Genomic DNA, 26,840 nt, shown 5'->3' on the forward strand with positions numbered 1-26,840 from the left:
AAAAGTGTGTCATATGTAAGACAAGAGGTAATTGCCTTGCTCTACTTGGCACTAGTGAGGCTTCAACTGGAATGCTGTGTTCAGTTCTGGGTGCCACACTTTAGGAAAGAGGTGGATAAATTGGAGAGTCCAGAGAAGACTAACAAAAATGATAAGTGGTTTAGAAAATCTGACCTATTAGGAAAGGCTAAAAAAACTGGGTATGTTTAGTCTTAAGAAAAGAAGACTGGGGATGGGGTGGGGTGGGGTGGAGACCCGGTAACTCTTCAAGTATGTTAAGAGCTGTTATAAAGAGGACGGTGATCAGTAATTCTCTATGTCCACTGGAGGAAGGACAAGAAGTAATAGGTTTAATCTTCAACAAGGGGGACTTAGGTTAGATATTAGGAAAAACTTTCCACATATAAAGTAATTAAGCTGTGGAATAGAGTTCAACGAGAAGCTGTGGAATCCCCATCATTGGAGGTTTTTAAGAACAGTTTGGACAAACACCTGTCAGAGATGGTCTAGGTTTACTTAATCCTGCCTCAGCACAGAGGGATGGACTTGATGACCTTTGGAGGTCCCTTCCAGCCCTACATTTCTATGATTCTGTGATTCAGCAGAATGTCTTCCAGGATGTAATAAATTCCTTTTTTATTATACTTTATGTCAGAAGTTTCCTGTGAATTTTTATGTGTATATGACTTGAGTGTTTTAATCTGTGGGCAGTCATAGAAGATGTGTGTGTTGTGACTAACATGTCTTTGTTCTCTTCAGATGAAGTTAGGACTTTGAGTTTATTTTGTTGATGCTTACTAGGATGTATAAGAGGCATATAATAAATTTCCGTTAGAATTCTGCCACAGTGGAGAAAAGCTGAGTTGTGTGGGCATTTTGGAAGATGTTTAGTATTCAGGAACTCTGTGTTGTTGTTTTTTATATTGACATATATTTCAGCATCATTCAGAGATGCATAAAGTTTGGTAATTAGTCTGTTAGGCTTCTTATTTTTCTGAACCCCTTTCAGTTCACCTTCAAAAGAAAGACATTGCTGTATGTTTTTCTGTCTAGTCTGGAGATAATGTGTTAACTGGAGGAATTTGCAATTACTGGGTTTTTGGAGTTTATATTGCTGTTTCAGTTCTTCAAATCTCAGATTGGAAGCAGAGAAGCATTTTACCAAAAAGTAATGTTATGCATATTTTATAATACGTTTTGTTTCTTTATGGATCATGAATTTTGTTTTCCTTTTCATTTATCATTAACTAAAATCTGCAAAAGTTTGAATGTATCTCACAGTGTAGAGTTAGTGGCCTTTTGAGTTACGAGTTCCTGATTTTAAACTAAATAGTTTTTGCTTTTTTGATAAATGTATCCATACCACCACCTGTCTCTTTGGTTTTTCTTCCTTCCCATATACAACTAGTTTCAATTTAGGCGCAAATATTCTATTTACAAGCCATCTGTTTAAACAGCCATTAATCATTAGGAGACTCTCAATCTTGTAAGTGACAAGCACCTGAATATCCTTACAAAGTTGCTTTTTAGATTTTTATTGCAAGTATCTCATAGGACATCATTGAGCCATAGCAGAACTTGACAATGAAATCTGTTTTGTTTTGTTTTTTAAATAGAAACAGAAAAAAGTGAAAGTAGGTAAGAGTTTAAAACGAGAGAAAATAGGGGGAAAGCATGTGAGTTAGGTAAAATTTTCTTTTTGGCATATTTCTCCATTATAAACTTAATATTTTGTTCATAAATTAAAAGTTTAACAGGAGTTTAAATACACCAGAAGTTTGTAGTGCATAGACATAATGAGATGCACACATTGGAAAACAATTGCCTTTATTCCTCATAACCCCTACTATTAAACACGTATATTAACATTCTTCAGTTAGAAATTCCATTTTGTTGCTCTTTACAAAGAGAGGGAATTCCTTAGTTTGAGACTACTGTATTCCTGGTTCTTGCTTGAATGGTGCTTGGCTTCTAATAATATTTAAACATAGCAGCCATGTATGTGGATGTTAAGCAATATGTGTTGTAATGGTCAGTGTTTAAATTAGTAGATATTGCACACCGTTGCAAGAAATTAATTTCATAAAGTCCCTTTAAACTCTTTACAAAAAATTCACTCTTTCTAATGGAAAAAAAACCTTATGTAGAAAACCTTAATTATCTACTATTTTAAAACTTGGGAAATTAGGGGAATTGTAGGTGAAATTTTAGGATTTTTCATTAGAGAACATTAAAGACAGTGAAACACTTGAGTCTTGATTCTGCAACTGCACTAAAGTAAAGAAAATAAACTCAGTGCGGGAATTACAAAACAAAGGCCTTGGAGTGTTTTTATTTGTTGCCAAATTTGTCTAGGAAATTTTCTCATGAATGTAATCTCAAATTAAGAGCCAAGAAACTGCATTTCTTGAATGTTTATTATTTATAGCTTGTAACGTGTGGGGGATTGTGTATCGTGGAAGGGGGGGGAATGTTTAAATTGCATATGACTTTTAGTAGAATTTAAAATTCCTTCTTACTCTGTTCTAGGTCTTGAAGTTTTAAAGCAGGAGACTGCTGTAGTTGAAAATGTCCCCATTTTGGGACTGTACCAAATTCCTTCTGAAGGTGGAGGCAGACTAGTTCTATATGGAGACTCTAACTGCTTAGATGATAGTCATCGGCAAAAAGGTATATGAACTGTGATATGCAGAATGAATTGCTTTTATATACTGACACCTGCGGAGCTGGCTGGTTTACAGCTCCCATCAGCAAAATTTATACTTGCTATGAAAAAAAATCTGAATGCCACCAATCACAGGACAATTTGATTTCTTCATAGCTGTATTGAGTATGTTCTATCTAGTATATTTGTAAAATCCAATTATGGCTAGAAGAATAACTTTGTAAAATGACCTCGTGATATCCAGTAGTTCTGATCCTTGTACTTATACAGATTTCTGTCTCTATTCTGAACCTGTTTCTAATAGAACATAGCATTACTTTGATATATCAGGGTGGATTTCCAGGATTAGTGGTTAAAAAACTTTTTTTTTTCTTGTAAATTGAGGGCATGTCTGATTTGGTGTCATTGAGACACAAGTATAGTACCCCATGATCCTATTTGTATAGTGCCATTTGCATAGTATAATTGTCATTTAAAGTGTATTTTTGCATTACTGTTTTTTATCAGTAGGTCTAGCAAAACTTAACGACTTATTAGCCTTTATCCTTTTCAGAGCATGTTTCAGTGTAGATTTATAATATAACTGGACTTCCAAGCTGTGCTGCCCTATTTTACTCTGCATCTCACACAGAACAGCAATGGTAACTCTGTGAGAAATTAAAGATTGTTCCTTGAAGAACCATAAATTCTTTAAATTGAGGGTAACAGGTTCATAGAATCATAGAAGTTAGAGGTGTAAAAGACTTATCGGATCACGCAGTCTATTTCCCTGCAAACCATGATTGTTCCTTATGGTCCATTATCTGGTGCTTTGTCTAGTTTAGATTTTAAAATTCTGAAGCAGTTGTTTTTCTACCATTTCCCTTGTGAGACTAAGCTACAATCTGGTAGGGCTCAGTATCAAGAGATATTTCTTGATATTCAGCCTAATTTTTCCTTTTATTAATTTTATCCCTTTTCATACAAGTAATACATCAGTGTATAACGTTAAAAAATTCATCTCCTGACTAAATTTTCAAACCCAACAAATATTTGTAGATTATCATGTTTTATGTAAAATTGTCTCTTAGTGAAGGTCTTTTTCCATCTTTCCTTATAAATCACTTCCTCCAATTTTTTTCAATACCTTTCTGTTAATATGGTGCCCAGAATTTATCATTAATACCCTGTGGTGACTCCAGAGCTTTACAGGTTCACTAAAGGTTATTAAAAGCCTTTCCTGCAAGGACAGATATTTTAACAATGATATAAGTAATAGAATGCTGTGCCTTTTGAACACTGATGCTGTTATATTTGGTGTAACTCTGTGTAGCAAGCAGACTGGAAAGCTTTAAATAATTCCATTAAATTGGCTTTTAAGTTATGAATTAAGAGCTTTATCTCCTGCTTAAGACATCATTGACCTTAAGCTGTTAAATTCTTCACATATATGAATACAAATCCTTAAAACGTGGTTGACTGACCTCTTTAAAAATCAAAGGTGAGGGTTTAAGTGATATCAGGATTATGAAGATTAACTTCCATTCCCACCAAACAGCTCTTCAAGCAAAGAAGTTCTGAGGTTATTTTGGTGGGGCGGGGTGGGGACTCTATGTTAAAAATGAATGAGAAGATTCACTTGTCCTTATTCTACAAACTAAAATTTCAGAGAGCTTGAGACCTGTGATCATAATTTTAGCAATAGCAAGCTCTACAGCAAGACCAGGACAGTTTTAGCAACATTTGAAACGAGTGCTCATGAGCAGTACTAGAGTTGTAAAGAACACTCGGAAAGAAACTTGCTACTGCAGCATTTCCCAGCTTTTCCCATATCACAACCCCCTTTTCCAAACTGGGATCACTGTGGGAGCCGCCTCGCATATAACTGGGATGCTGGGGTCTTAGCAGTATGGGAAGAGCAGAGTGGTTGGGATCCCTGATAAGTGTTTGGCACACCTCTGTGGGGCATACAACCAGGTTGAGAACCTCTGCCCTTCAGAATCATCTCCCACCAAAAATATACTTTGTCCATGTAAGAACAGCTGCAGCTGTGACTCTAAATGATGAAAGCAAAGTTTTAAGCTTTGTGCTTCCTACATTTCCACATCAGTAAAACTGATAACTTCCATATACATGCAGATAACGTGCTGTTTTGGGGAGCACCTACCTCACTTGAGGCATCAAAAGCTCTATGTCTCGCCGAAACAAAGTTCCCATGCTTGACGCAGTTGCTGAATAACCTACTCTCAGCATTAAAAGCTAAACATTTGTTTAGTTCAGAAAAGAAGAAAATATTTTCCTTTAAAATTGAACAGTTTGTTGTAATTTCGACACTTTAAAACCCACCCCATATGTGAAAACAGGGATATTTTTTCTTAGCTATGCCAAGAGAAACAACCATAATGCTTGTACTACTTGTAAATCAAAAAGAAAAGGAGAAATTGACCAGGTTTTAAAGCTTTAGGTATCCTATTTAAAACTCAGTCCTAGAAATTTTAACTAACAAATTTCTTCTTTATTTATTTACTTATTTATTTTAAAGTCCAAACTGTATCATAATGTGTGTTATTTTGGGGGGCCGGGGGGCCATTAAATCCACACAGACTGCTTTTGGCTACTAGATTCTCTTCTTCAGTATACTTCCTACGGGGTGATGCCACCAAGTCTCAGTCATTCTGAAAACAGACAACGACCACCAACTGGAGCAGGATACTCTCTTCCAGAGAGGATGGAAGGTGAGAGTGTTGGTTACTTAGCAGAGCCTGTTAGTATTTAGTACCATCTTAATCCTGTGGTACTGCAGGAAATAGGAGTGGCTCCCCGAATGTTCCTGTTTTCTTAACACTGCATTTGTATGAACATATTTAAAGACTTCAGCAATTATTAAAATCACAATGCAGTAATTTTAAATACACAGTTTTTGTTATCTGTAGCACTGTATGCAAACAGATTTTGGAGTAGTAGCTCTTGCATATATTCCTAATATATACTGTTCTTCTAAGTTCAAATACCAGTTGATAGATACAGTGTGTATTTAAAGCACTCAGTTTTATCTAATATGCTGACTGTCAAAACCTAGAGATTTTAAAGTTGCCTGGCAACTGATTGTACATTCACAATTCTGTTTTATAAGATACTTTTTAATTATTTATAAGAATGAGGTTTAGCTGTAAGGCATTTTATATAAGAAACTCCCTTTCTTAATCACAATGCTGTTTGGTATAATACAGATATTTGAAAATCTTACACCTGAGAAACTATGAGGACATAAAATTTGTGTAACTCTGTCTTTGTCTGTGTAATGGAATTACAGGTAACCATCTTCATCGGTATTCAAAGGTGCTTGAGGCTCACTTGGGAGACCCAAAACCTCGTTCTCTTCCAGCTTGTCCTCACTTGTCCTGGGCAAAACCACAGCCTTTGAATGAAACTGCACCCAGGTTATTACATTTTATTCTTTTAAATGTTTTTAATAAGAAATTTTCAGTTTTGAATTTGATTAGAAAGTCACTTTAAATCAAATGGTATTGTCTCTGCTTTCTGAGTGAATGCCTGAAACTTCTCAAATACGACAATAACAAAAGGTGAATAATAAATAGGAAATAATGGTTACTGCACTCCTGATGCACATTTTTGGCTAACTCATCGGTCATACTATAATTTATGAAAGTTTGGGACTTTACAGACATTTCGACAAATAAAATGGTGGTTTTCTGAGTACCCCCAAACTACAATTAATATGATCTTGCAAATAACAGCAATGAAAATTCATGTTTTTTTCAGAAAAATATTTCTAAATCACTTTTTGATTAACTCTACTTTCCAGTGTGTCATCTGTTGGTAGTTTAGAGGTAGACAAACCAATATATCTATTAATGGTCCACTAGCATTGTGGGTAACTTTTGGTAGGTTACCCCAAGAAACAAATTTGTAGATAAGTAGATACCTAACAGACTTTGTATATACAGCATTTGATTTGAATTTTGTAATCTTGTGAACTTTGAAACCAATAAAATTAATTGCACAGTAAGTAATCTGTGCATCCAATTTAGTGAATTAATTATTGATTCAGATTATCTTTTTATATAATTTCTTTTTATACATTTTTATGCAATGTTATATAATTGAATGTATAACATTTCTGCAGAATTCTTTGGACTTCTTGGACCAATGTGTAAATGCTTTTATATTTTAATTTCTTCCAGCAACCTTTGGAAACATCAGAAGTTATTGTCAATTGATTTGGATAAAGTGGCTTTACCCAGCTTTCGACAGAACCGACCCCAAGTAAGACCATTATCCCCGGGAGAAAGTGGAGCATGGGACATTCCAGGAGGTAAATATCAATCTGCCTGGGGCGCAGAGAGACGCAGAGATTTTACATGATTTCTTAAAAATGTTTAAAGTGCTCAGAAATGTCAGTGACTGCCACAGTATAAAAAGTTTGTGTTGAAAATTAAAACTAACTTTTGTAAGTTTGTGATTTGTTCAGAATAAGCTTGTAGTGAATGTTAACAAAGATGGTTAATTGGAGGCAAAGTATACTGACAGTTGTCTGTAATGACTTTGTGGCTTTCAGATTGTGTAGGAATTGCTGTACATGAGTTTTACTACCTTCAGTGTAGGGCTAGAAACAATTCAATATTGACGCTGAAAATTTAACAAGTAGGTGCTATTTTTAAAACTTAACTAGTATTATAATAGATCTTTATGTTACCTACCATAAAATAAGGTGATCTGAATGCAACTGGATATGCTTGGGGTACTTTTGAAATTGTATGCACTTTAATAGGTTTTGTAAGTATATTCTTAACTGTCATTCAGTGCCTTCACGCTATGTTATGTAATGCAATTAATGTTAAGCATTTTCATAATATGCAACTACTAGGAAGAACTCTTCACCCATAGAACTGAAAGAGCAACAGACATTTGGTATAGCGTAAGCAAACACATACAGAATCTGATACTGTAAAAATTCACAGTAGTCTAGTTTTCTGTAACATATTATGTTAACTGTACCATGTTCATTGGCATTCACCCTGTCCTGGACCTCCACTGCAAACTAGTGGTGCCTCTCAAATCAGCAAAGACCCTTTTTACATAAGTAAAAATAGATTATCTTCGGCCTTTTTCTGCTGAAGTACGCATTGACCACAATGTACTGAAGTAGAAATCAGACTTTATACGATAAGTGCTCTTTGCAGTGCCTAGATTATTTTGCCTGGGTGCTAGCTGCTGGATGTTGATAGTCTACAGGGGAGCCTTTTAAATCATATTTTGGTGTCTGTTTTGTACTCAAAATTTGTGGATAGCAGCTCCCATTAAGATAAAAAGAACCGAGTGCACCGACTTGAAAATTGACTCCAAGATAGTTTGCGTGAATTGTGGTTTGGGAAAGAGGTGCTGGTGGGGAATTGTAGAGTAGTTAGCAGAGTCTTCAGTTTGAATATTGTGTATTCTCCTTTATGGGATTTGCCTTCACTGTGATATCATATGCCCTGAAAGAGCCCATTTCAAAGCAGTTTGCTGTTGGTGGAGTACACACACAGTCTTCGGTTCTAGAACTAAGGGTATAAAAAGAAAACAGCCCAGCCCAAAATTGTCCTTCTGTTCATCTCTCTACACCAGCTTGAGCTGAGTGCAAAACCAATCCTTTCACTGCATCAGAATTTGTAGTTAATGAATAGTTTCCATTTAAAATCTATATCGGATAGTAAATTCAAGGTTAAGGTGGGTTGTTTTTTTTAAGCTTGCTTTTTGTTTTGGTAAGAGGCAAGACATTGCTATCTCTGGGGAAAATTTATATACAGATCCAAGCTAGGTCTTCATTTGTTAAAACTAGCTCCGGATGAAATCTCTTATATTCTCTTGCAGATTTCTCGATCCTCCTCTTCTGCACTAGTTGCTCTGCGTTTATTAATCTGCCTTTTAAAAATGTAATCTGAGTGAATTGGTTTCTGCTTTAATTAAGAATAATTACTGTATGGAATGTTCTGTAGATAAAGAATGTAAATGCTGTTGTAAAAGTATTGAAACAGATACAGTTCTTAATTGTTCTCTTTCCCCACCACTTCCTCTGACAGGTATAATGCCTGGCCGCTATAACCAGGATGTGGGACAGACAATACCTGTCTTTGCTTTCCTTGGTGCAATGGTGGTTCTTGCATTCTTTGTGGTGCAGATCAACAAAGCTAAGAGCAGGCCAAAGAGACGGAAACCAAGAGTCAAGCGACCACAACTTATGCAACAGGTTCATCCACCAAAGACGCCTTCCGTTTGACAGACCATGCTTGCCAAAGATGTCCTTCTCTTATTGGCTGCTTTACTGGACAGGTGGTCGCTCCTGATGAAGATGCATCATATATGGTGATCGTAACCAGTGATTCACATGTGACATCATCTCATAGTCTTTGGCTTCTGACAAAAGGGACTTTTGATCGTATATACATAAAACTACGATTTTCAGGAGCTAACCTCACCAAAGACTTGAACACTGTTTAAAAGCCTGCTCAGTCACTACAAGAGGGGGAAAAGGACCTTTTTTTTTCCCCTCCCCCCCCCCCCCACTGACCAAACTAAAATTTGTTTGTAAAGGGTATTTTCTATATTTATTTTGGGGGAGGGGGAGAAAAGTCACTTTAAGGACCTCTGCTATTTGGAAGCAAAATCATTTTTTTCAGATGGAATGCAATTTTGTAATACTGTATTGTGACGAAGAGTAGAAATTACATCGTACTCCTTTAACGATGTAAGAGAAACTGAAATTGGAGGGAAACTGGTACAAATCAACGAGACATATCCGTTAGTTTATTTTTATAAAGCCAACTACCATGATGTTTTGTAATTTTTTGGTCATGATTTCACCATTGTTGGTGGAGCAAATTTTCAATAAATATGTTATCTATATGAAGCTGAAAAAAATGTGCCCAGTAATTGTTCTTTCCCATGCCAGCCTGGAGAGCAGGCTGCCAAACTAGAGAGTAATTATGATGCCCATTTTATGTTTTTCCCCCCCAACCTCTCAGCCTTCCATTTTGCATATTAGTGAGCAGTGTCATAAAACTGGGGTTTCTGCTTTTCAATATTTAACCTGAGAGCCTCACACGTTCGTTATCTTCTGAAAATTCAGTTTAATGTTAGAGAGCCATTCTCAGGGTTTGTCTGCATGAACAGTCAGTATGCAGGAAACTAGGGTGTGACTCCAATCCGCACTAGCCTGCCATGGACTGTCTGTGTGGACTCTGTCGATGTGCATTAACAGCGTGTTAATAGTCTAGTCCCCTTTGAAATGGGACTAGATGAAGGCACATTAATGAGCTATTAATGTGTATCAGCAGGTCCATACAGACAGTTAATGTGCACAGGCTAGTGTGGAGTAGATTCACGTCCCACCTTGCCACAAACTGATTGTTCGTGCAAACCAGAGATGTTCATGTAGACGAGCCCTGAATCAAAAAAACCACACCGGGAGACTTTGCTACAATATGCTGTCTCAAGAAGAAGTTACAACTCAGGTGAAAATCTGTAGTGTGCGTAGGATCTAACCATATGGTAACTGAGGTAAATAGCTAAACTAAAACCTTGACTATGTGAAAGTTTTGTTCTTTCTAATTTGTGGTCTACTGTTTTTGGTACCAGTTAAAATTAAGGCCCAGGCACACAGTGCACCTGGCTGTATGACATACCCTTGATTAACACGCTTGCCGTTGTTCAAATATACCTACCTATTGGAGAAAAGGTTCAAAACTCCCACCTCTGCAATAAAATACAGCTTTACAGAAAGAACGGATTGGACAATGTCCATACAAAGAAACTCCTTCCAATATGAGCAGACAACAAGGCGAGGACTACTTTAAAGGGAAGCATTGAAAGGTTTAGTTTAATCTAAGATGTTTGTCATTATGTAGGCTAAAAATATAGGAAGTATTTTTTTGAGAGAGTATCATCTTCTTAGAGTGCAAGTTAATGATAATTTTTCCCCAATATGAGGCTACTTGCTAAATCTGATTTCTGCTTTGAGACTGGAGTTGGACATGGGCCTTTCTATTGTCTCAGTAAGAAAAGAGGTGTAAGACGACATGTTTAAGAGAGGATGTATGGGATCATCCTCGGGGCTGTGGGGCAGAGTTTTTAATTGAGTTTTACTTACTGTAGTACAGATAATAAAAGAAATGTCAGCGAACAGCATATCAGCATCCGTGGTCAAAGTGTAACACAGCTGTAGACTGCTCCTGGACTCCTCACTAATACAGGATACCCAGATCTCCTCTTCCTCCTCGTGAGAGGCAGCGTGCTTTCTTGAGCTCCCTGGTCTCACTGAAATCAGCTGTTCTGCCTAGCTGTTATGATCTCAGCCTCCAAACTTGGAAGCATTTTAATACTGATTGATTTTAAAACAAAGAGTGGTACAGCCATGCCCCCTAGTGTGGACAAAGTTATACTGGTTAGGTGATTTGTACTAGCATAGCTATTCCTGTACAGAAGGGGAATAAACTGTAAGACACCTTTATAGCAGTATAAACTGGGTCCTCACTAGTGATTGTCCTGGTATAACTATATTGGTAAAAAATCACACACACCCCAGCCAAAATAGTTACACCAGTATAAAACCCCAGAGTTTTAGAGAAGGTTATGACAAGTGGCCTTGCATTGATTGGTGAAGCATTTTAACCATTGTTCTCCAGTGTTGGAGCAGGAAACTGAGAGCTTGGGTTCTGTTTCCTGCTCGTGCATAACTCGTTGTGTGACACTGGGCAAACAAGGCACTCGGATTCTGTTAATCTATCTGTAAAATAGGAATATTATCTATCCCTGTGGGGCTGTTGTGAGGCTTAACTCTTGTTTGTATTTAGATTGTAAGCTCTTCAGGGCAGGGACTGTCTCTTATTCCACATTTGTATAGTGCCTAGCTCAATGGGGTCCTGATCGCAGACTGGGGTCCCGAGGCACGAATGGTAATACAAATAACATGCTTTGAGATCTGTAGAAGACAGGTGCTAGATACATACAAAATGTCATTGGTCTGAGGGGCCTATAGAACAGCTGTTTGAAAATTTTCTGATGGAACAGTTTTGCATTGGGAAATGCTGATTTGATGAAATTGAAATATTTTTGTAGAAACACTGATTTTGTTGACAGTTTGTACAGAAAATTATCGAAGCATTTCATTTTCTCTTTATCATTTTGATTTATGTTATATTAAACTCTACTATAATTTAAAAGTTGAAATGTTTGACCTTATTGAAAGGAAACTTTTCAATGAGGTCAACATGAAATATTTTATTAATTGTTTTGCAAAAAACGCTGAGATTTTCACTTTTTGTCTTGATTCAGGACAAACCCAAATTTCAAAATCTCAGAATTTCTTCAGAATGACCTGCTCTAGACTATATGAGTTGTGGTACTCCGAAATAAGATTGATGTCATAACAGATGATCTTTGTATTTAATATATCATCTCTACTGCAGTGGCACCTAGAGGCCCCATATGAGAGCGAGACCCTGTTGTGGTACGTACTTGTACATAATGAAAAGGCAATCCCTACCCCAAAGGGCATAAAGTCTTAAAGGTCCTGATCCAGCAAATGCTTGTGCATAAAGTTAAGCACATGGATGTGAGCAGGGCCATGGAGCCCAATTAAGCATGAGTCGCTTTTTGCAGGATCAGAGCCCAAGCGTCTAATTTCACAGCCTGGTTCCTTTTGTACAGAGGGCTTAAGCACGCAAGTAAACTTTAAAAATTATGCAGCACTCTGTTGGTCATCACTTTTGCTATTATTGAACCCTTATTGAAAAAAGAGCCCCCAGCTTAAGCTCTTCCTTCTGCTTGATGCTAGAAATGTTAGTGACGGATTAAATTAGCATTCTGGTTTTACCATGAGCTCAAACAAGAAAAGATGCTCATGAGGGAGCAAGCCCCAGCTTAAATGCTTTGGTAATCAGAAGACCTGGGAAGAAATTGTTTATCTAATTACAGGGTAATCTATTAAAGCTTCAATATCCTGACGAAGACTCCCCAGGCAGGGACAAAACCCACAAGACATTTTTATCTGCAGAGGATGGAATCAAACTGTCAAGGATTAAGTGGTTGGAAAGTAGATGCAGCTGAGGTTCATTAAAATATAGGGTACAGCTGGCATGCAGCAACAGCAGGAAGGAGGGGTGGGGCAACCTGGATACAGCCTGAGAGGAGGCTGCATTTTCCTTGCCTAATCTCCACAGTGAGTCTGACTGATTTTTACCTATTTATAATTTTATAAAATCATTCTCCACATTTGTGCCCCTTCTGCAACTTGTCTGTGATGCCTATGGGAAAGTTGTTGGCTAACAGTGTCACAGTTGAGGAATAATTTGGGTCTTGTTTACATTTCTTGATTATTTAACATATAGATAAAGAGCTACTAACTTATCTCTGTCTGTTGCACTCTGTCTGTTTCCTGCCTATTATTTATCTGTGATGTTTTGGGAGCAGGGACTTTGCTGCCAGTGTTTAGAGTGCACCTACTAAAGGGGAGGGGTGGGGCGGCATTACTGGAAGGAAATAATACTCATAACCTGGAGTGAAAAAACTCTGCTTTGGTTTTGCTCATATCCCCGAAAGGGAAGCTGAACTTTGTCAGCTAACTGCTGGTGAGGGGAGATTCCAGCCCAAGGCTGCTTTCTTTTAATGCTGTTTTAACTGCCTGGTTCTCTTTCATGGTTGTGTATAGACCGATTCTGCCTAGTAGAGACAGGTCTAAATGTGGTTGCAAAAAAACACCATTTCTGTGTGCCAAGTGGCACATACTTGTAGTGCTGTTTCTGGGTAGGTAAATGTGAGAGCTGTTCACTGCTGAGCAATAGCTCTCAGAGTGCCTTGGACGTTTGAACTTGTTTTGAGAGTGTGAATGTTTGCGAGGACACCTAAGGTTTTCCTTTTACTCTTACAGTAAGTGTCATGGGATCTTAAACCTGAGTGGCACCAAGAGGTTGGGGAAAAACTAGCTCCAACCATGCAGCAGCTTCCTAGTGTTACGTACACTTTTTTGTGTTGTCATCCAGACTGAGCCTAAGTCTCCAGAGATGAGACTTGAACCCATGATCTGACTTAGAGGTAAGTAAGATTACTACCAACCATGAACTAGGTATGTGCCATCTTAAAGGCAAACTAGTGAAAATCAAGTGAAGTACAGATCTGAGTGCTGAATGCCTTTGCTTTCAACACAGCAATGCATTTTACCTACCCTCTTAAAAATACTTTCTCCCCGCTTCCCCAGCAGCCCTGTCTGAAATAATTCTTGCCACTTGCTGGTGTCCCCAGAGTGCTTTGTTCTGTGAACTCACAGATACTGTGTATTGCAATGAGACTTTTTGTTTCAGTGAGGTCACAGCAACTTGCCCTTTGGAGATCCCATCTGTGCCAGGAGACTTTCAAAGCCAGGAAAAGTATTTTTTAAAAGATGAGCTGCTATACTTTTCTCTGCTTAATGTCCCCTCTTGGACTGATGAGGATAGACACGCTGCGCATGAAATGATCAATTTTAATTTTGCCGTTTACATTTAAGAAATATTTCACATCTTAATAGATGATCTGACAAGCTCCCTCATAAAAATGAGCAATCACACAAAGACTGGAAATGCTGTCTTTCACGGCGAGAGTTGTGACTTCTGTAATGTGTTACCTCCTGCTAACAAACACATCACAGCTGTGACATCTGATGTCTTGTCTACACGGTGCTGCAGTCCAGACTACAGGGCTGTGATTTGTAGAGCGCTCTACTGTGTTACATGCTAACTACCCCGTGTAGACCCTGCTGGTGCAAACTGAAAGGGACCTAGTTTGTGCTGATGTAATCCCATTTCAAATAGGACTATGTTAGCAATGTACTAGATACAGAGCAGTTAGAGTGCAACATATTAGAGCGCTTTACAAACCATGATCTCGTAGTCCAGGTGGCAATGCTATGTAGCTAAGCGCTGAATCTTTAGTCCGGAGTGTGTGACCACAGCTATTTCAGTAGACATTCTTTTTATCTATGTTGCTCATTTCAATGGGATATTGGGTTATACATGGACAAGTGGCCCATAAGAATGCAAGCTCCCGGGATAATGAATTGCTACTGTGTATATCCAATATCTTTTAAAGGCAAAATATCCTTTGGGATAGTGGGTACTAAAGTTACAACCAGAGTCATCAGTATAGTTTGTTGCTTTAGTTTTAGCTAGGTTTTCTTTTTAAGGCCAGACGTTTTAATGTAACTCTCAAACCATGTCAGCAACTTGTCATTGCTGTGCTATGTTCAGAAGGCAAAATCTTGTAATGTATTTGCCCAAAAGATCTCAGCTCAGAGGCACCAATTCCCCTCAATCCCAGACCTTGCTTTTTACCTAATTTTCCAGCTGGGTTGACTGAGGAACAGAAGGGTCAGGGGACTTGTCAAAGGTTACACAGGGAGTCACTGGCTCAGCCAGCATTAGAGCCCAGGTTAAACAGCTTAACCAATGGGAAGGATGTTCTGTAAAATAATTTCTAATTGGGCTGACACTTTACATACCAAATTTCAACCCAATGCAGTTATAAATTGCTGAGGCACCAAGCTCCCTGTGGGAGCTGTGAAGAAAAGATCCAACTCCATCTCTATTGCTGTAGCCGAGCTAAAATTGTACAATAAAAAGACTTGCCTATAACTGGGGAGGGAGGGAAACAGCCTGATTTAAAAAATTACATATTGTTTGAAATCTAGTGGGTGCAACTACACTCTAATGACTGTTTTAGAGCTGTTCAGTGGAAAGCTGGCAGCTGGTTCCTGTGAGTAGAACTGGCCCCAGCTCCCCTGTCTCAGAGCAGATGAGTCCAATCCAGCTAATTAAAGGGGACTGGGTTACACCTGGGCCTATAAAGGCCTGTCAGAGGGCAGGCAATGTGGAGGTGGAAGGGCATGATTGGGACAGGCTGGGTGTGGGGAAGGGGAGGCAGAGCAGAGCTAACTCCTGCGGTGGGTCCCTGGAGCAAGGGGCAAGGTGCTCAGGGAAGCAGCCCTGGGGTTACTGCTCCCAGAACTGACCAGAACTTGGAGGGAAACTGCCAGGAAGCAGAAGCACTGGAGACCCTGGGAGGGGTGCCCCTGAAGCCTGAGAGCAAAGAGTGAGTTCAAAGACTGTTTGTTTGTTTGTTTTACTTGCCTGTGTGAAAAGAGACTAAACCTTCTTAAAGGGGACTGGTCTTGGGAGCAAGTGTTTGCAAGCTGGGGAGAAGCCTTGCCCCATGCTAGACTCAATCAGTATTTATGCCTGACTTTAGGGGCCAATTTTTGAGTATTTTGACTGAAGTCCCCCACACAGACACTGAAATAGCGGGTGCTGTGCACCTTCATTGTCATGCCAGGTCTGTTGTTGGAAGGACAAAATACTATAACGCTGTGTGATGATACTTTGAGATTAAAAGAAAAAAAAGTATATAAATGCTTAAAACATCTTGAGCTAGAATCTGAAAAGCTGGTGCAAGGAGCTGGAAATGTTTTACGGATTTTATTTGTGATTTTTGTTAGCCATTTTCATCATGCTTTTGATATCAACAATTCATTTTGTTTCCTGAAAATTACGATTTGGGTAAAAGAAAAATGTTGATAGATAACAGTGGGTGGGATTGGAGGGGAAGGCTGTTCTTCTCCCCCTGCCCCCCACCCCTTCCTTCTTCTCCCCCCCCCAAGAAATTACAACAATTTTCTACAGTGTTGACAGTTTTTCACAGAACTTTTTTATTGAAGACCATTTTTCAACAAAACTGTTTTCATTAATAAAAAGGTCACAAGCTCGACTTCAAAGTTTCGTGGCATTGATATCAGACTTGAAGAGCTCTGTGTAGCTCAATCTTCTCTTTCAGCAACAGAGGTTGGTCCAATAAGAGATATTACCTTACTCCCCTGGTCTCTGATTGATATCATGTCTATTAAGAACTTACAAGAACTTTTAGGGGAGTGATTTTCCTTGTTATGTATGGAAATAATTATGGTTAATGGGTGAAGTCAGGTAAATGAAGTGCAGTAATCTTCAGGTTAAAACATTAAACCGTGTTTAATACTAGACAGTAGCATGCTTTCTTGCTTTTGTGTTTTGTAAGCTAAGCTCTTTGGACACACCAGGAGCATTCCTCCCCCCAACCCAGTGTGCCCACTGTGTCCTTCCCCCTCTATTTCAAGGACTCCCTACCCCACAACTCCCTCATTCATACCAGGGGTTCTGTGTGCCTTCCAATCTTTCCTCCCCCACATGTTATGCTCCCTCCTTTTTCTCCCACGCCAGGGGATCTGCGTGACCTCCAAATTCCCCCTTCTATACTGGGTCTCCCACTCTCTCCCCTCATTCAACTGTCTCCCCCCCATGCCTCCTTTTCCCCCTTCTCTACCATGCCACAGGCTCTGTGTGCATCCCCGTTTCCCTTTCTCCCCATGTCAGGGTTCCTTATTTTCACCCCATGCCAGGGGCTCTGTGGGTGCCACTTCTTCCCCCACATTTCTCATATCTTTTTTCCTCTGGGAGTAAACATTTTAAATTAAACTGGGACATGGGCAGAGCTAAAATGTGGGGTGTTTTGCTGGAAGGTGCTAATGGCTGCCACCAACCATTGCTTTAAGCTGTAGACCATTAGAGGTGATTAAAGCTGCTGGTTATCCAGATGCCAGGGCGTCATTTCCCCCTTTTGCTATTCCTGTATTTTTTTTCCCCACCAAAATCGATAGGTTTGTGCCCATTGATGCCAAGAACATTCCCAGAAATTGTGGAATTAATTGGATGTGTCATTCAAGAGTTATCGCGTTGTAGTCAGACAGAGAAATACCAACAAGTTTGAGTGTTAGACCTTGATTTGCTTGGCCAGTTACGGAGTTAACTGGGGATTAGACTAGATGACCCTTGCAGTCCTTTCTCACCCTCTGATTCTATGAAGACATGGAAATTAAGGACAGTATATATAATGCTGACCTGGTCTACAGCCACATTTTATAGTGATGTAACTATTTTGGTTAGGTTTGAGACTTTATTTTTAAACTGAAATAGTTAAACCAGTACAGAAGCTAGTGTGGACATAATAATACTGGTATGGCTTATTCCCTCAATTTGCAGGAATAATCTACATTGGTATAAGCACCTTTATGCGGGTGCACTTATCCCCCTATAAAGGTGCTTATACCAATGTAGATTATTGCAGTCTAACTAGACTGGTTTCAAACTGCTACGGTTAAAGCAGCACAAAAGGTGTGTTTAGACAGGCCCTTCCCAATGGAATAGCAACAGAACCAGGATTCCTGTGTGACTGCTGCCAGGTCTTCTCTTCTCTCTTTTTTTTTTTTTTCTGAGTGAACTGAACTAATTCTTTGACCTGCACTGTATTCTGAGTAAGGCTTTTAGAGCGCTATTATTTAGCGCAGAGGTGGCTCTTATCAGTGTTGCCCGTGGGTGGGTAGTTTTCTTCATTTCACAATGGCTTCTTTTACCAGGGAAATGTGACTTTGTTTTGTTTTGTGGCTTTTACAGTGTATTTATTGAACATAATCCATCATCCCATTCAGGAGTGTTATCTGGGGCAGTAGTGGCCACTGGTAGTGTAGATTCTGAAGAAGGTTGGAAGACAGGAGGGGTGGATCAATCTAGTCCAAGAAACAAAAACACCCCACAGTCCACTTAGCACTTCTCATCTATAGACTCAAAGTGCTTCCAAATGAAGGTGGTAAGCATTGTTTGCCTCATTTTACAGATGTGGAAACTGAGACACAGAGCGGTTACATGGCTTTCCCAACGTCACACAGGGAGACCCAGGAATAGAACCCACATGTCCTGAATCCCAGTCTGGTACCCTATACACCATATAACACACTGCCTCCCTGGTTACACAAATGGGTAAACTGAGGAGTGAGCAGGTTAAGTGACTTGCCTATAGCACAACTGAAATTGGAGCCTACAAATCCTGATTTCAAGTCCTTGCTGTGTTCATAATGGAGTAGTGCCCAAAAGCCCCAGGCAAGACTGGAGTCCTATCCACACATCAGATTGTACTGCAGCAGGGACTTTGCGAAAGGTGGATCTAGGGAAAACCATGGATTTAGAAGCTGGCTTTTTCATGTTGTCAAGCTGCAGTAGAGAGAGAGGGAGCCTGGAATACTGGGCCTGGTGCAGGCCGGAGACCCAAACCAAAGTCAGTACGAGAACTTGGCAAGGATATGGCTGATGTTGCTAAAACACAGGCACCCCCCAGCAGTACTAGGCACTAGGTATCCACTAAACACATTCCAGACGGCTAGTACAAAAACACCCCAATACAAAGTGATGGTATAAACACACTCTTTGAAGATGGTACAGGGACACCCTGACCCCTCCTAGAGATAAGGTTTTTCAAACCAACAGGTGCAGTCCTTGCCTACAGACAGCCCCGCAACCTGAAGCAAATACTCACCAACAACCACATACCACACAACAGAACCACTAACCCAGGAACTTATCCTTGCAACAAAGCCCGTTGCCAACTGTGCCCACATATCTATTCAGGGGACACCATCACAGGGCCTAATCACATCAGCCACACTATCAGAGGCTCATTCACCTGCACATCCACCAATGTGATATATGCCATCATGCGCCAGCAATGCCCCTCTGCCATGTACATTGGTCAAACTGGACAGTCTCTACGTAAAAGAATAAATGGACACAAATCAGATGTCAAGAATTATAACATTCAAAAACCAGTCGGAGAACGCTTCAATCTCTCTGGTCACGCAATCACAGACATGAAGGTCGCTATCTTAAAACAAAAAAACTTCAAATCCAGACTCCAGCGAGAAACTGCTGAATTGGAATTCATTTGCAAATTGGATACTATTAATTTAGGCTTAAATAGAGACTGGGAGTGGCTAAGTCATTATGCAAGGTAGCCTATTTCCTCTTGTTTTTTCCTACTCTCCCCCCCCCCCCCCCCAGATGTTCTGGTTTAACTTGGATTTAAACTTGGAGAGTGGTCAGTTTGGATGAGCTATTACCAGCAGGAGAGTGAGTTTGTGTGTGTATGGGGGTGGGGGGGATGTGAGAAAACCTGGATTTGTGCAGGAAATAGCCAGACTTGATTATCATGCACATTGTGTAAAGAGTTGTCACTTTGGATGGGCTATCACCAGCAGGAGAGTGAATTTGTGTGTGGAGAGTGAGAAAACCTGGATTTGTGCTGGAAATGGCCCACCTGATGATCACTTTAGATAAGCTATTACCAGCAGGACAGTGGGGTGGGAGGAGGTATTGTTTCATATTCTCTGTGTATATATAAAGTCTGCTGCAGTTTCCACGGTATGCATCCGATGAAGTGAGCTGTAGCTCACGAAAGCTCATGCTCAAATGGGTTAGTCTCTAAAGTGCCACAAGTCCTCCTTTTCTTTTTTCAGGTGCAGGGTGTAGACTAACCACGTCAGAAGGGTAATACGTAGTTTGTTTGTATCAGTGTATAAAAGAAGGGTCACAGAAGGGATGTCTTTGTCTGGCTAAGGGGGCAGTGGGGAGTCCCACCGCTGACTGAGCAGAATCCTTGCCACAGGGCACTTGTGTGTTGGTGTCCCCGTGCTGTCGGCCGGGCACCAGTCCTGTGTCTTGAGGGCAATAAACCTGGCTGAGCGCTTTCACCACTGAACCAAATCTGCTGTCTTTCTGGGCGGTACTAGCGAGGTCTGCAGGGCGAGTACAGCATACAGAGAGAGAGCACACGCAAATCCAGCAACTGATAATGCAGGCTACTTAACAACTGCCTTCTGCAGTTTCTTGACACTTCCTCTGAAGTATTTGGTACTAGCTGGTATTGGAGACAGGACCGTGGTTTGATCTGATCTGGCAGGTCATGGATATCCCTAAGAAGGGCAGACTGCAATTTACTCTCTACCTATCTTCTACCTGTGTTGGCTTTCAAAGACCATGATAGGCGGCAGCATACTAGCCTTCCACTGTTACTCCTTAGCATGAGTTACTCCAAAGCAACCGATGGAAAAACAGAAGCCAGGGTGGGAAGGAAATCAGTGTAGCAAAGAAACCCAAACCTGATCGGTGGTATATACACTGGCTTTCAAAGCTATCATACATGGTGGTCTGCAAAATTTAATAACCTTGTAATCCAGCAGAATAAATACTGTGTGAAAATATCTTTGCCTCCAAACCAGGCTATTTGATGATCACAGAATGTGAGAACCAGGCAGGTGATCTCAGCCCACACTACAGTGGATCAAACCTTTTGCAAATAAGGTCACGTGACTTCAACTGCTGGCAGCCTCCCAGGCTTACAGTCACTGCCCCTTTCTGGCATTCCTGCTCAGTATTTGCTTTGAAGATGTTATCAGCCTCTCCAGAAGGTGCAACTGTTCACTGAATCAAGAAATTAAAGCATGGCTGAGTACGGACCTAAAGACACCATGCCAGAGTGCAGGGCTTTCTACATGTGTCCTTCAGAAAACAACAGTGTCTGTGGCTGTCAGTGGATCAAAGCTGCTGTGAAAGTTATTTACAGGAAAACATTAATCGAACTTTCTTTGCATAAACCCTGAGCCATTTTAGATGCTATCATAATTTCCCCTTGGCCCAGTCCTTCGGCTGTACTTCACCTGGGGTGCAGCCTGCCTCATCTGTGCCCCGATTCTCCTTGTGACAGCTGCTCCCTGTCCTATCATCTATCCCATCATCTACACAGTCAGCCTTATTTTCTCCAAGACCGTGGATCTTGGCCCTGCCTCTTGTGCAGCTCCCCATTTCCTTTCCGATACCCTCCCTATCTTCTAATCCAGTTGTGTCTAAACCAAGCCACTGAGCCTGTTTTTTATTTCTGTAGCTTTCTGGGAACAGGCATTCCCACAGGGCTTCCTTCCTGCATCTTTACATAGTGTCTCCACCACCAGGGAAGCAAGGCAGAGATGAGAGTGCCTAAAATAATGCTAAAGGCAAGCAGAGCAGAGCTGCCCCTGGGCATGGACACAGCAATGGAGGACTTCTAGACAGGATGGATGGCTTTGGGGGCTGGGGAGACAGGTGATGGACCAGCTGACTAGAGAAGGGGGATCAGACCGGAAAGGCAGCTGAGGCCTGAAGGAATTGCCCTGGAGAAAGGGATCATTGGTATGAGACTGCTGCTCCCCTCCCTGTATAAACCGAATGTGATAACACAGGCAGGTGTATCTGTGTGTTATCAGCATGGTAGCTCTGGACCATCTAGGGCTAGCAGCGCTGCTTGTCCCCCTTTGGAAAGCCTGGGCATCCATTCCAGTGATGTAAAACTCCCATCTCTAGTTGTGCAGGGGGAACTGAACTTGCTATTAGGAAGGGCAGGGGGTGAATGAGGTGGGCAGGACTGACAGCTGGCACCTCTCATGTAACTTCTTCATTCTTCTGCTTTGATTCTTGAACATGCATATGTCTTTGGCGTGCACTGCACAGAGCCCAGAGTCCATAACACTGAGGGCCGGGGGAGGAGGAATTGCCTATAGCCACTCAACCCTGCTGCTCCGGTGCCAGGGGATATAGATACCAGGGAAACCATGCCATGTTCAGGACAACCATGCTGGTGTGCAAGATTTAAGGAGCATGAGGCAGGGCTGTGCCACAAAATGCAGGGCACTCAGCACGTGCTGAAGCAGACTGCAGCTGCCTTCCTTAACGATGTGGAGGTGGGCCCTGTCTCATCATGCAGTGTCCCATCTTGAGCAGCCAGCTTGCTGGGAGCAAGATGGAGTGTTTCATGCTGGAACCTGTTGCCTCTGTGAACCTCCCTCCATATTGAGAGAGCAGCTGGGAGCCATGTTGAAGAAACCTGTCTTTTGTCTTGTGGGCTGCACTCTGGCCATCCCAACCCTTCATCTCACCTTCTGGCTCTGGTCTTCTCTGACATCTGGAGTGATTGACTGGTCCTCCTGTCACTCTGATTTGTGTGCACTTTAATTACAGGGATTCCTGAAAGCCTTCCCGCTTTACTCAAGACCATGCTAATGGGGAAGCTGTATTTTCTCATAGTGTCACTAATGAACGGTTACAAAACCCTTCCAGAGCCTCGAGACCAGAATGAAATCGTATCAAAGCGCCGGTCCGAATTGCAAGACTTTCCCACTGGCTGGTATTTTACAGCCCACTGGCCAATTTCTAAATCATACATGTTAATTATTTCTGAATTCTTTTGTGTACAGCTAATGAAGGCCGAAAAGGATCTTTTAAATAGTTACAAACACCATAGGCTGCAAAGATATAATTGAGGTGACAGGCACAATTAACCATCCATAATTCCTTAGAGCAGCTGATTAAAGTCTCTTTATCCTTCTTACCGAGATCAGAAGGTCACATATTTGGGAAATATAAAATGAATGAGGGACTGTCAGACTGTCCCAGGGAGTCATTCACATGTGGTATTAACACGAAGGTGTGCTTTCCTTGGACACCCTGGTTACAAGCAACTAGGAATCAAGACAAAGCATCCAGGCATCACCCTAGCTAAAATAACATGGAGACCAAAGCGTCCACTATGATGCATAGGGATTAACCCTTTCCTTTGAACAGTCTGTTAGCCCAGTGCATGCCCCAACATTTGGATTTAGATGGCGAAGGCAAAGCTATTTAACAACAGATTTCTTTCCTTTCTAAATTGATTGCGTGAGTTACAGTTCTGGCTGAATGTGCTTTGCCAGCTTTTAATTTGTGCGCTTGCACAGGGACTGTTCTGATGCCTTGGGAGCAGGAACTGTGGAGGCTTGATGGGGAGCATATTCCAGATGTGGAGCCCCGCTCCAGGGAAATGCTGTCAGGGGGGTGTTAAGGAACAGAATGGGGTGGGGAGCTGGTGCATCCATCGCTGCTTGAGTCCATTGGCCGCTGCCCCTTGCAGAGTTGGGAGTACAAGCAACAATATGCAGGCTGATGCAGTAACAGCCACAGAGAGAGTGCAGGATTACCTGCCTGGATATCCCCAGGGTTCAGCCCTGGTACTGGGAGCTGGATGTAGGATTAGGTCATTAGTGCTCATGAAAGATTCTAGGTTAGCAGCCATGGAGCCTGAAGTCCTAAGGCACATAAAAGCGGGACAGCATCTGTGCAAACAGCCCCTATTGCCCCACTAACGTGCCTCCCCCTGAGCAGAAGGGGTCACCCCTGCGGCATGTGAGGAGAGCTGATTGTTCACGGCTAGTCAATCCTTGGCCTCTGCTGGCAATGCCAACAAGCACTCTCCTTGGCAGCTGCAGATTTGAACTTCCTCATTGCATGTGGGCAACTACTGAAATCCTGATGGATCCTCCAGCCGTGACCCCCTGGGCCCGAGGAGTGAGTCCAAATGGGTCATTTACCAGAAATGGCAACCCCTAAAGCAGCCCAAATTCGAGATAACCACAGCTACTTAAACACCCTCTCTCTGCTCGTTGCCACTAGCAGTTTCGCAAACCCATTTCCATTTGTGGGCGAGTTGCAGAAATGGAAATTCCAAGATGAGCCTCTGTCCTGGCAGGGAACTTCTGTCCTGGCACTCCCAGCCCATTGACTCAGAGATAAGTGTGCCAGCCATTATGGCGACTCCTGAACGTTCGTTAGTCCCTTCCTCTGCAGGGGTGATCATGCGCCCAGCTTAGTGCTCACGAGAGACCAAACAAACTCTGCTGGGCAAATCAACACTTTCCTTTGGTGGGGACATTTTCTAAGTTCCATGCAGCTTTTGAGAGAATTAGATTGTCCCATTGCTGGGGAGAAAAAACAGGATTCTATGTCAACCATGATGGGATGTTTAATCTGAGAGGAGTTTGAGTGAAGCCACTAGCCTCACTGAGCATCAGACTCTCTGCTCAGTTACCCAGGTGTAAATCTAGACAACTTCCATTGACTTTAGTGGAATGATTCTGGCTTTACTCCAGTGTAACTGAGGTCAGATCTGGCCCTTGGTTCTGTGGACTTTTGACTGGGCACAGTGGGCCTGATTCTCCTGTCTCACTGGTGTGAATTTGGAGCGACTCTATTGAAGCCACTGGACTGGGCCAGGAAGAGTAGAATCTAGCTCATGTATCCATTTTCTCCATACTGTAGAAAAGAGTTTATTGTGGAAGTTGATTCAATATGAAAGGGGATAAGGGAAATCCTTAAACGTTTATTTGCAACATTCTACAATTCTGTTCTATATATGCCTGCTATGTCTGTTTATCTAGTTATTAACACTGATTTAATATGAAAACTGTAACCCGGAGCTGAGAAACCTAAGAAACACTGGAGAAATTTGATATTGTATGTTTAGCCTTCTTCCAAAGGATTAAAAGTGTATCTGCGATAGTAGAAAATCTGCAGACCTGCAACAAAGAATCCCAGGTATTGATGCTAGTCTTGAGTAGTCACAGAAGCTGGGTGGGTCAGGGGAAGATTCACTGAGCCACACAGAAAGCTTTGGGCAGGAGAGAGAGGAAGGCTTTGGTTAGCAGGGGAATCCTGTTTACCTGTAGACTAGCCAAGGTCAGAGAAGGCGCCATATTTCTGAAGAGAATCCCTGAGCCGTAGGGGAAGGATCCTAGACACCCCAGAAGGCTCTGCCCAAGCCCAGAGTACACCCCACAGTGGTGAGGAAACTGAGGCAGGGGAGAAGACTATTAGTTTGTTTTTGTGTACCTTTGGGCATGTCTTGTGCTAAGTAAAGAGCAGAGGTGTTTAGAATCCTTGTCATTCAACAGAGGGGAAGTAACAATACACGTAAGCCCTGATTCAGCAGAGCATTTCAGCACACATTTAAAGGTAAGCCTGTTCTTACAGGACTTGCTGAACTGGGGCCAATAAGGTCTGACAAAAATCCTGTGAAGTCAGTGGATAGGGAGGGGTCTCTCCACAGGTGTCAGTGAGCTATGGATCAGGCCCAGGTGGTTGTTTTCGAACCTGTAGGCGACTAGTTTGGATTGCACAGAGGACACAACACTCATATTAAACTCGGCCCTGGTTTCCCCCCCAAAGCCCATTTCTTTGTTCTTCATCTTTGCACACACCTCTCTGCGGAATCTGACACAGCTTTGCCACTTATTTTGCTCCTGTTTAATCCTCTCCAGAGAGACTGCCAATTAAATGAGTCACTGAGAAACGACTGAACACAACTTGGCTCAGTTAATTGATTCACATTCTTCTGACCTTTGATTGGTCGAGAAGAATCTGGTTTCCGACAGTCCCTCCCCCCGCAGGTCTGTGATTGGGGGTGAAAGTTCTGAGCCCCCCACTCCTTTTATTTTAATGTTCTTTGCCAAAGCAGGGAATAAACTGTTTTGAAGGAAGATGTGCTACTCCAAATCCAGCTCTAGAGCTATGTGAGTGGACTCACCTTCCCAAGGAGCTGTTATTCCAGAGAGACTTGTTAGTTAGATAGATCTGTCCACGCTGAGACAATTAAACCCAACCCTCTTTCCTTTCAGAGATGAAGGAGCTGGCTAGAGAGAGCATCGGCTTGTTAGCCAAGCCTACTCTGGAGTCAGGTAGCCCAAACCTATCCTCTGCCGGGGCTGTCTTTATTATGCTGAAATCATCTCTTGGAGCAGGACTTCTTAATTTCCCATGGGCTTTCAATAAGGCTGGAGGGATCACTGCAGCTGTTCTTGTGGAACTGGTAAGTGACAAGTAAATATCCCAGGGTTTCTGTAGTGTGATTGACTAGTTCACTGGACTGGGCAAAGATTCTGTGTTAGTGGCGAAAAGAAATCCTGTAGCTTAATCTTTCTCTAGCGGTAACGAATAGCTTTCTGTATTTTCCCCCTGTTCCTCCCACACTCCCTGTCCCCCTCAGCTCCTATAGAGTGTCTCTTTGCTGTGAGACTGCCCTCGTCCCCTGCCCTCTATGCCCCACCTCTTACCTAGCAGTGGTACTAGCTAGTAACTGTAGAGCAAAGACAGAGTAAAGAGGTGAGTTCAGATTGCCCTTGGTCAGCTCAGTGGTTTACTCTGTAATTAGGGGAGGGGGAAGGGAGTTAAAAAGAGTCCATAGCCAGTCCCTGTTGGGGATTGTGTGTCGATGTATATATGTGACAAACACTGTGCTGATCGCTGTGCTTGGGTATCCTGTGCCTCTTCTCTGCCCTGTGTCTGTCACTGAGCTCCTTTACACCCCCGTGCTGCCAACGCACGAGCACATGCTCCAAGCGAAGCATGGGAATGTTTGGAATCCGGGGCCTCAGACTGTAAGCTCTTTGGGGCAGACCCTGTAGCATCCAGCA

The 26,840-nt window shown here is 41.7% G+C and overlaps 2 protein-coding genes across 3 annotated transcripts in view; both read left to right on the top strand.

The window, feature by feature from the left end:
- The window catches only part of MBTPS1 (membrane bound transcription factor peptidase, site 1), a 43,612-nt gene extending 34,045 nt beyond the window's left edge, over positions 1-9,567 (top strand). The window contains exons 19-23 of the mRNA XM_084645017.1: positions 2,530-2,670; positions 5,248-5,379; positions 5,958-6,084; positions 6,850-6,980; positions 8,728-9,567. Of these exons, the coding sequence (XP_084501143.1) occupies positions 2,530-2,670; positions 5,248-5,379; positions 5,958-6,084; positions 6,850-6,980; positions 8,728-8,924 (728 nt within the window). The 3' untranslated portion in view covers positions 8,925-9,567. The remainder of the gene's footprint in view (positions 1-2,529; positions 2,671-5,247; positions 5,380-5,957; positions 6,085-6,849; positions 6,981-8,727) is intronic.
- A 4,143-nt stretch (positions 9,568-13,710) lies between these two features.
- Positions 13,711-26,840, top strand: part of SLC38A8 (solute carrier family 38 member 8) — a 32,853-nt gene continuing 19,723 nt past the window's right edge. Inside the window, exons 1-2 of one of the 2 annotated variants that reach the window (XM_084644585.1) lie at positions 13,711-13,735; positions 26,046-26,236. In XM_084644585.1, coding sequence (XP_084500711.1) covers positions 26,048-26,236 — 189 coding nt within the window. In that variant the 5' untranslated portion in view covers positions 13,711-13,735; positions 26,046-26,047. Of the gene's footprint in view, positions 13,736-25,884; positions 25,941-26,045; positions 26,237-26,840 lie in introns of those variants that run through there. The other variant, XM_084644584.1, reaches the window with a different exon arrangement.

The sequence above is a fragment of the Lepidochelys olivacea genome (assembly GCF_965140295.1).
Source record: "Lepidochelys olivacea isolate rLepOli2 genome assembly, chromosome: 12".
NCBI classification, from domain to species: Eukaryota; Metazoa; Chordata; order Testudines; family Cheloniidae; genus Lepidochelys; species Lepidochelys olivacea.